Source organism: Ovis canadensis, chromosome 15, assembly GCF_042477335.2.
Source record: "Ovis canadensis isolate MfBH-ARS-UI-01 breed Bighorn chromosome 15, ARS-UI_OviCan_v2, whole genome shotgun sequence".
NCBI lineage: Eukaryota > Metazoa > Chordata > Mammalia > Artiodactyla > Bovidae > Ovis > Ovis canadensis.
The window spans coordinates 40,114,390-40,124,894 of record NC_091259.1 but is presented as its reverse complement, the minus strand read 5'-3'; the positions used below and the strand labels follow the sequence as shown (position 1 = coordinate 40,124,894).

The following is a 10,505-nucleotide window of genomic DNA, read 5'->3' as shown; positions in this document are numbered from 1 at the left end:
TCAATATTCAAACAAAGAGCAACACCCCGGAAGATGTTACACCAGATTACCTGCCCTGTCCCAGCTGTTCCACACTACCTCCCCTGACTCTGCAGGTCCACCCGCTTTTCATCACCACTCAGAGGCAAGTGCAGCATCCTTCTCAGTCTTCGTTGCCTCCAAAAGCCTTCCAAAAGTGTTCTCTACCCACAGCTCACCGTACTGCTTCTCATCTCTTCTCTCAGATTTGAAAATTGCCCTCTTAGCAAATCGTCTCCTAGGAAAGGTAGTTACAGCTTTAAGGGAGCCACATTAGTCTTTACCCCTGTGGAACAATTTTATTTACTTCAAAACAGCCATCACGTCTCCCCCCCTCCTCAGCCACCACAAAGACACCGTGTTCTTCAAGGATCCACTGTCTGAGAACCAGCTTGTTAATAACAAAATTATTCCAGGTCTTAGCGTTCTCTCATCTATGAAATAAACACGCTTTTAAAACATGACAAATCAAATGGTGTTTGGAGACCATATTAACCATCTTCACTGCACTCCAAAGAACAACTCGAGACGCGCAGAGAGCAGATTTTTCAAAGAAGTGTTTTCTTGACCCAGTTAAATTTTTATTCAGTGAAAAAAGTTGACATTGAGACAAAAATGATCTTAAGACTGTGTGACAATAGAGTAAAGTCTTCAGCATAAACCAGTGAATCGGAAACTTATCAAGGCAACTGAAATCATAAATATCTAATTTCACTTTGGAGAGAAACAAGTATACAGTGTTTCACTTGAAGAGCAGAGTAGGCCTTTATTTTGCTGCAAATACTTTCGATTTTTGCCTAAAGGTTCTAACAATTCATAATGAGGTTTTAAGTGAGAAATGACATGGAATGTTGGAGAACAATGTTACATTTCAGCATTCATATTTGTTCCATTTGAGCTATTACACAGGAAACTAATACCATTCTCGGGTTACTTGGCTCTGATGATTTAATTCAAAATATGGCTGCTAAAAATTAGTGGGCAGAAACATACATACAACCCATCCTCTCTCAAACCGTGTTCACTGGGGTACCCCTTCTGAAAACACTCTTATCATCCGTGTACCCAACCGCACACACAGTCTCTTGCTATCTGCTCCTACCGCAGACTTGCATAGAAAGTAGTCTATATAAACTTAACGCACTGGCTTTAATTACGCAAAAATTGTACCTGAAAGACAGCACACACTTCAAGAAAAATAATGCAATAGCAATGTCATGATACGATCCCCACATGAGTGGAGATTCTGCACAGAGTTTTATTCAGAGTCAATTCCTAAAATCAATATAGAGGTGGCATCCAGTTTGCTGACCTGCCTGGGTCTTTTCTCAGAGGGACCCACCACCCCCACCAACTCTGCAAAGAATAGAAACATCTCAGGGATTCACCATGACATTCTTAGTGGGAAAGTGACCCACCTATCCTGACAGGATGGGGTTTCTGCCCTTAGGGAAGTGCTGAGAACATGATCTCACTAGATGGAGAGTGACCGCTGGGTGAATACTCAGAGGAAGGGTTCTCCAGTCTTCCTGCCCCAAATGTGCATACATGGTTGAAGCAGAGCTTTAGCTAGTGGGTCACACATGAACATGCAGCTGTGTCCCACATGTGTCCCCCTAAAATATCCCACAGTACTAACACAGATGTACCCTCTTCCCCAAATCAGAAGTTTCAACCAGTTACCCAGCTTCGTAACTATACACCCAGCTTGCCAGGGCAGCCAGCAGTCATGGGAGCATCTCACCTGTCTGGAAAAGGTTCTGCATAGGCATGGCTTCTCCCACCTCTGCAGGACTCTCCTCTCTGTTATTTCATCCACACAGACCCACATCTCCTAAGGCTCAAGGGGCAGTCAGTCCATCCAGGGGCAAAACCAGCTTCCAGAGAAAATCTGTGTACAGTGCCCCTGCCCGCCATATCATAGTGGTCCACTGGCGGTCTGTTGTCATCCACGTGGATGTGGGCTTCTGACATTCTAATGCATCCTGGGAGAAAATAAAGCCTTTTATCCTGTACAGTGTGAACTCTGGAGGTGGCATCTCCAACGAGGTATGAAAGCCCCTTCTTCAGGGGCTCCAATTGGTCACAGTGAAGACAGTTATCGGGTCACCTTCAAAGGCTCCACGGAGTCTCTGCTCTCATTTCCTCTTGTCCCTCCCACCTCGGGACTCTCACAGACAGCATATATACATCAAAACCTCACAAAGCTATGCAGAGGGAGGTGACAGTGCGTGCTTCAATAGTTCATAAAAATATACAATTTACACATAGCTGCATCTGTCTAGCTTAGTCTTCGGGAACTTAGCTCTTCTGTTTATATAAAATACTCTAGCCCTAAAAGGCTGCTTGTTCTCAAACAGCCCAGTGGCATTTTCCAAGGAGAGGGGTGATGGCCAGTCTATACAGTACGGTGCACTAAGCATTGGCAGGCACTGGGAACAAGACTCGGACGCTCAGAAATATCTCAAGCTGCCAACTGGAGACATGTGCTCGGTAGAAAGGCTTGCCTAAGGAAGAACTAAATATAAAATCTCAGCGCCTTTGATATCAGCTTTCACAAATGCCCCCCAAATTTGGCAGGGGAAGAAAAACAAGAAAATAGACTTTCTAGTGGTTCGATTAAATGACTTGCCTCCCACCAGACCATTCATCTTTCAGTTACTTAAAGTGCTTATTTAAAAGGGAAGGTGGTAGGGCTTGGAGTTTTGAATGAAACTCCAAAGCAAAACACAAGATAAAGCCAAAGAAATTCCAGTCTTTCAAAATATAACACAGGAAAGAGAAGGAAATCATGCTGGAAGAAGGCTAGTCATTTACCACCATTCGCAACATCCTAACATCTACAGTTGAAAATACTCCTCAAGCAAAACATATATATACACAAATAAAAATTTTTTTTAACTAAAAACACTTTAATTGGCTCTTTGTTTCCCAAACACTCCCCAGGTAGAATAAAACTATGTTATCAGCCAAGAATGATACTCTTGGTTAAAAGAAAGCAAAGACTTGCGAGAGGGTGATGTGTTGCATCAAAGAGGGTTTCGATGGGGTTCTGACAAAGCCTGCAGGTGAGGGACACTATGCCAAAGCATGACTTTGGAACAGATAGCCCCAGAGCTCACTGCTTCTCAGCTGGGAAGAACTTCTGCAGTGAGGTGCATACAGTAGGCATCACAACAATGCCACACACTGGGGCTGACAACAGTAGGTCTCAAGAGTGGGCATCAGTCCCCACTGGGTCTCACACACCTACCAAGAAGCCATGGTTTGAATACAGGGGAGGCATTGAAAGGCAGAAGGATGCAGCACAGCTTATCTTACAAAGAACATCGATTCTAGCACTGCTGCTACTGCGAGCTAGATTGAATGGTCTCGACTTCACACATCTCCTGTAAGGGTGCATAGCATTTTCTCTTAAAATTGGGCAGGGGTACAGGCGAGGGAGGTGAAAGAAGAGAATAAAAAAAAAAAAAAAAAGAGCAAGAAGGCACTGACCCAATTCAAAGTGACTGCATATTTCAGTGTGGATTTTTAAGGGCAGCAAGTGGCCACCTCAACACAAACATAAACCTTTCCATTTGAGATTCTTCAGTGGTAAGTAAAAGCAAACCAAAATAAAATAACCCCCCCCCCAAAAAAAAAAAAAACAGAAAAATTAGGTACTATATCTGCCAGTGCAGCTATCGTGGCACAGATGTAGAATTCTCTCCCACAGCCAGAGTAATCTTTTGCAATGACAATGACACCAGTGTAGAATAAAGCAGCGTTATCATTTTGTAGCTGGGAAAGCTATGTCTTGCACAGAGGTGCGTGCAGCGAAGAGTCCATCCATTAGCATAAGAGAAGAAGGGCTGCTTGCAGGGCTTCCCAAGCGACAGCTCTGTTTAGCGGAAATGGAGCAATGACTCAGCAGGCTCTTCTGCCAAACACCATCGTGTGACACACAAGCGAATAAAAATGGATTGTTTCCGGAATGGCAACAAAACTGCTTCTGTTCTTCATCGTCCAACCCTGCAGACGGGGGTGCTCATAAATTCTGTGGTGTCAGATGACCACTGAAGCCTGGCCCTACACACAGTCCCAATAAATTAACAAAATAAAAGAGATGTCCCCCCTTCATACACCCAAACACTTTCGTATAAGCTACCTGCAAACAAAAATTTAAATTTGAGCTTACTTTCAAGGAGGAGGGGTTCTACCCATCACTCTCTCTTGAAGTCTTTATTAAATACATTTCTGCGTCTTAGAAAAATAAAAAGAATGGCCAATTTATTGAACCAAAATTATCTCACGGACTTAAAAGCATGCCCAGTAAGCACAGCCCTGTAAGACTATATTAATATCGAATCAAAGCAATTCGGTTACTGAAATCAACCTGGTTTGAAGTTCACAGTTGATTACGACACACTTTATTCATTTCTTTCTTTCCTTTTTTTTTTCGTTTTTTGTTTTGTTTTTGGCCCATATAAAAATAACATATGCAACTCAAAGTGCATCTTTTAAAATAAACCATCAACTATCTTTATCAAATAAAATATTTACAACATTTGGTTTCTAGTGAGGAAAGCTCTTTCAGGCTATCACCATGGGGACGTCGTCGGAAAATCCAGTTATCATCGGAGCATCTTCATCGTCCTCCCCTAAAGGCAAGACAGTCAGTCTTTGGTGAGTTCTAGGGCACTTCTGCCTGACCTCCACCTCCCGCCGCTGACCCCCATCCCTACATCACAAGCCCCAGCTAGAAAAGGCAGCAGCAGAGCCAGCCAGGCACAAGAATCAGTGCTGAAACCAGCCCAGCTTCTGACATTCTTGGGTCACCTGCTCCCCATCAACAGGTGGCCAACCTTCTTCTCAGGATAGCTTGAACTTAACCGAAAAAGGAAAGTAAATTTAAAGACGGGGGATCTTACTATCCATCCCAAATTCCAGTGAGTGGCTTAGGTGCCCCAGTTTGAGTCATCCACACCCTATGCCAGCATGGTGAAAGTCACCGTATGCTTCATACACACTGCGCTGGCTGAAAAGCTCCTTCAGGCTTTACAGGTGTGTCAGGTATACCTAGTAATTGTAGTAACTCACAAAGAAATAACCAGAATTAATCTTTGGCTGGCCAAAATAAAAATTACCAGTCACAGGCATTAGTTTTGCAAAAATCCCCTGGTCAGTAACGAGTTAATTATATTTATTAAGTGGTTTACTTCCTCCATGAGCATTTTGGAATTTGAGCACACATACATTTATATAAGAACGGGGACATTTCCTTCTCTTCCCCAGGTCATATACCACCAATACGTAAAAGAAGAACAGCCAGTGAGGTTGTGCTAGCCACGAGAGAGAGAAACAGCATGATGGGAAGGGTAATTTAGACAGAGACCGATGAAGAAAGCATGGCTTTTTGTCAGTCAAGACAAACATCTCCAAACATCTCCATCTGTGAGGGATGAGAGGGGTCGGAAATTCTTGAGAATCTGCTGCCACTTTGGGAACACCCAAAGCCCAGGCAGGGTTCACCCACCCTTTGTGTACAAGGCAAGCTCCCACCTTTGACAGAACTCCCTGTCTTGGGCATGCTATCGAACAGTTTTGTTCAGTTGCTCAGTTGTGTCCAACTCTTTTGTGACCCCATGGGCTATAGCCCACCAGTCTCCTCTGTCCATGGGCTTTCCCATGAAGGCAAGAATACTGGAGTGGGTTGCCATTTCCTTCTCCAGGGGATCTTCCCAGACCAGGGATCAAACCCACATCTCCTGCATTGGCAGATGCATTCTTTACCACTGACCCACCAGGGAAGCCCCCACTGAACAGAGGACTGGTATTTTAATTTAGAAGCAATTGCAAAATAAAGGGCTCCGACTGATTCATCCCAAAGCAGTGGGATTATTGGTTAATGAAGAACTCTGCTAGCATCAAAAGATGAGCTCAAGGTAGGCAATTCCTCAGCAAGCCCCTGGCCTTGTGGGGTCCGCCCCAGGAGGGAGAACTTTGCACCCTGCCCCACTCACCCAGGTCATCCCCCGAGGAGAAGATGGCTGAGCCCAGCCTGGAACTGTAGTGGCTGTTGGCGAAAGCTGTGAAGCTGCTCTGCAGCCTCCGATGCTTTGTGTATAGGATGGCGAACCCGACGCCCAGGCTCAGCAGGATCAGGAACAAGATGGGGACCACCACGGCAGCTACGTCAGTAGATCTGGCAGCCTGGATCACTGACGCATCGCCACCTGCCAAAGCAAGACACCAACCCATAAGGCTCCCACAGGAGGGCAGGAGAAAGGACCAGGCCACCCCTCGCCTTCCGAGCCACCCAAACGATGCCGAGAGTCTGCAGCAGCTGCCCGAATCGCCTGTCCCCTGTGGCACGTTCCTACACGTGCCATCCGAATGTTTCCCAACTCCTCACCACGAGCTGATGGAGGACAGGCCTCATGCGTGCAAATACGGTAATTACATCAGGCTCCTAATCACTGCCTCGTTGGTTATTTAGATAATCTCTTGGAAGGGAGACCTTTGTTGGGGTATCAACACTGATTTCATTAGCATTATTACTTAAGACCACTTGCTTGCCTTACATAAGAGGATGTGAAATCAGACCACTAATTAACGAGATTGCAATTATTTCCCCCTACTTGGCACCAAAGTCACTCTGAACTGCAATTACCTGAAGCTCCATTAAGTGATACAAACAAGATTCCTTTACTGCAATACTGACTTAACAGCTCATGAAGTTTTATGAGGTTTATTTTTTACTTAAAAGAGAAAGAGGGAATCTTTCCATATACATTTAACATTTTTTAAAAGCTCTCTGCAAAGCCTTTTGGGTGTCTATAACCTATCAGTGATATTGCCTTCCCATTGTCTTCAACAAATACTAGCTTCATGATGTACGGATACGGTTATAGCAACAGGACTCTGTTGGGTCTGAGCCAGTCTTTCTGAAACGGGCAGACTTTGTATGGCAGAAACCCTGGGGAAAGTCTGAGCCTGCGGCAGGAACACAGTCATGTGAGTCAGTTTTAGCTAAGGAAGCAAAGTGGACTTCCTTGGTCTCCATGAGAAGCCTCATTAGCCTTGACGCTGCTCCCTGGTGCAGGGTGAGGAGATGGGGCCAAGCCTCCTCCTCATGGGGGAAGTTCAGTAGTTACACAGGGATTCATCACAACAGGTCCCCATAAAGATGAGCCAGAGAACAGCTATTTCCTGCAAGCCTGATATAACAATTCAATATCCATGTCTTTCATTTCCTTCACCATTGACTTTACTAGACAAAACTCTCCCCAGTTTATCACGTGTCCCAACCTAACCTCAACTGTGAAGTGGTAACCAGGGGGAAAGCTCTGGGCTGGAGCAGTCAAGAGGAAGCCAGCATGGCAGAGGCGACAGAGATGGAGTACGTTCCCACCCCCACCCACCTCCAAGGGGATGCGAGCATCACAGGGCAGGATGTGCTCCAAGGAAACGTCCACCCGAGCAACTCTCCCACCTGACAATCCTGGTTTTACAAAGGCAGCTGGCACATGTCCTCACGGCAGTTTTCCCCCAAAGTCTATTTCACAGGTTGCTACTTGGCTTTACTTAAAAAGGAGGCTCTGCTTAAGACACACTAGGACAAGAGTTTGGTTGGTTGTTTTGTGTAGGAACTTTATAGACCTGCGAATGGGCTACAATTCTCCAAAGGGTTGAGATGTACCAGGTTTCCTTTTACAGTTTTTATTTATTTATCTATTTTGGCCCCGCTGGGCCTTTACTGCTGCGCGTGGGCTTTCTCTCACGGTGGCGAGCAGGGCCTATTTCCCGCTGCAGTACGTGGGCTTCTTCTTGCAGTGCTTCTCATGACGCGGTGCATGGGGTCTAGGAACACAGGCTGTAGCAGTTGCATCGCTCGGGCTCTAGAGGGTGGGCTCAGCAGCTGTGTGTGGTGCATGGACTTAGCTGCTCCTCGGCGCGTGGAATCTTCCTGGCCCAGGGATGGAACCTGCGTCCCCTGCACTGTCTGGCGGGGTCCCATCCACTGCGTCACTAGGAAAGTCCCAAGCTCTCCCTCTTTTAGAGAGATGCCAAGGATAGGTTATTCCACTAGAAGCCACGCCAGGAAGGGTGGTGGAACAGACAACAGGTCTAACATAAGATTCTGAGCTTAAGCACTGGTTGGTTGTTGACTGGGAATAAATGTAACTAAATAGACCAGTGGCAAAACATTTGTTGAAATCCTGGGTAAGCTATTACGACCTGAGCAGAATTTCTGTGTAAATGGGAGGTTCCTCTCCCTTGCCATAAACATGGCCTCACACTGCTGTCTGTCAGCATCCAGAAGACAGAGGTCCCAGACTGACCTCAAGATGTGATCTGAGGGTGATGGCAAAGATGGAGGGAAGGCTGGGAAGTCAGTGACCCTGTGATGAGATAATCTATTGACTTGGAAAATCATGGGGAATATTAGCATACTAGAGGCTCTGAAAGGTCCTCCAGAAAATAAAAACAAAACTCATTAAGCTATGGCTTCTCAAATAGAATCTCCTTTTTAAACAAAACATTTCCTTTCTTCTGACTTACATTCAGAATATGGTCACCTTGTAACCCTAGCACCTCACAGCATGCCTGACTAGGGAAGGATTTGTTAAAGAATCCAATGCCTGATTAAGCTGATGCATAAATGATTTTCTTTAGCACTACAAGAATATTTCAAATGCATTTTTAGAAAGACACATGTTCATCAAGGGTAGGTGGCGCTAGGGGTAAAGAACCCGCCTGCCAATGCAGGAGACATGAGATGTGGGTTCGATCCCTGGGTCAGGAAGATTCCCTGGAGGAGGACATGGAAACCCACTCCAGTATTTTTGCCTGGAGAATCCCATGGACTGAGGAGCCTGGAGGGCTACAGTTCATAGGCTCGCAAAGAGTCTAACTGAAGCATCTGAGCACGCACGCACATGTTCATCAAACCATGCTACATCCTTGATATATCTCCCAGGAAATGGTAGCAACAGTGACTTACCAGACCCCAACTCATCATAAAGCAGGACCGCAGGCTCCCCACAGATCTGGCTCCCGAAAAGACATCGTGCTTGGACAGTGAAAGTATAATTATGACCCAGTTTCAGGTTGGAAATTTTAAAGAAATTGTCAGTAGTATTCCCAAGGTAAGCTGAGATATTCATGACACTATCAAACATGTGTATCTCGTAGCCCTGAAAACAAACACAGGAGGGACTGCTCAGGAAGTTAAACAAGGACACCGACAGCTTCTGCTACAGGTTACAACCTTATATAAGCTCCTTCCTGCAGGGACTGATAGATGTTAGAGCACTCTGAGTTTCGTACCAGTTCTTTGTACATTATCACTGAGATTAGATTCAGAAAACGGGCATTTTCTCATCCCTAAAGTCTCAAATAACTACCATGTCTGCTTCTGAGCCACGTAGCAGAAGTGGAAAAACAAAAGTCATTTTAACAAACACTGATTTTTTAAAGTTCTGGTGGGTTCACTCATCTCCAGGAATGTTTAAATGCCACAAAGAATCCATACAATTAAAGCAACAGTTCACTGTAATGGGACTGGACTAATCCAGGCAGCAGTGGATTTCAGCCATGAGGTTTAAAAAAAAAAAGGAATTTGCAATAGTGAAAATGAGACATTGCTCCTTAAAACAGCCTGTGGGAACTCCACTGTCAGCTGCCAGCTCACTTCCTCCCTCCTTTCTTTCCTACTCTTCCAAGCTGATCTTAGCCCCAGTCCAGCCTGGCCTTGAACCCAGCAGCACCGCAGCAGCTCAGATCTGTTCACTGGGGGAGTATGGAATACGCCTCTGACTTAGACTGGCTCAGCGCGAGTCCTTGGCTCCTGTGCTGGGAAAGTCCCTCTTGGAACAGCCCGAACCCAGCATGCTGGCTGGGACCAGGACTGACTTCCAGACTTCTAGGTCAGTCTCCAAGTTTCCCAGCATCAGAGCTACCGGCACCTCCTCTGTCCCCGCAAAACCCCTTCTCCTCTCTATCTCTACTCACATATTGGGCCCCACAGCATAATCATGATCTCCTGGTTCTTGTTCTGTTGACCTGCACCTTCTTTGAACTCCAAGTCAGGTAGCAGGAAGAAGGACCCGTACAGCTTAGGCCGGAACCCTCCGATGGGAATGGAATACTGACTGCAAGCCCAACCTTTATAAAGCTGGGCTCCTGCCACCCTGATGACAACTGGGTGTCCTGGACCACCTGCCTGGAGTCCCCACTCCTACATCCTTATTTATAAACTAGTAACTAGCATTTATTATCTTCTATCTAACATATATGTGATATAGGACATTTGCAAAACACATAAAGGTATTTAAAAAAATGGAAAATGATACAAATGCTAGCCACCCAAAATTTACTGGACTGATCCTTTTCTGGTGGGCATTAGGTTATCTCTTCTTAATTACTGTTATAAATAAAATTCTTTATGCACATTGTTTCCTTAGAGTAAAATCCTAGAAGGATTACTGGATCGAAGGATGTCA

The 10,505-nt window shown here is 45.4% G+C and overlaps 1 protein-coding gene across 1 annotated transcript in view; it reads right to left on the bottom strand.

Moving 5' to 3' along the window:
- Window positions 1-577: 577 nt before the first annotated feature.
- SORL1 (sortilin related receptor 1) overlaps window positions 578-10,505 on the bottom strand; it is a 167,040-nt gene continuing 157,112 nt past the window's right edge. The window contains exons 46-48 of the mRNA XM_069554212.1: window positions 9,005-9,197; window positions 6,021-6,233; window positions 578-4,658 (exon numbers count right to left, since the gene is read on the bottom strand). Of these exons, the coding sequence (XP_069410313.1) occupies window positions 4,591-4,658; window positions 6,021-6,233; window positions 9,005-9,197 (474 nt within the window). The 3' untranslated portion in view covers window positions 578-4,590. The remainder of the gene's footprint in view (window positions 4,659-6,020; window positions 6,234-9,004; window positions 9,198-10,505) is intronic.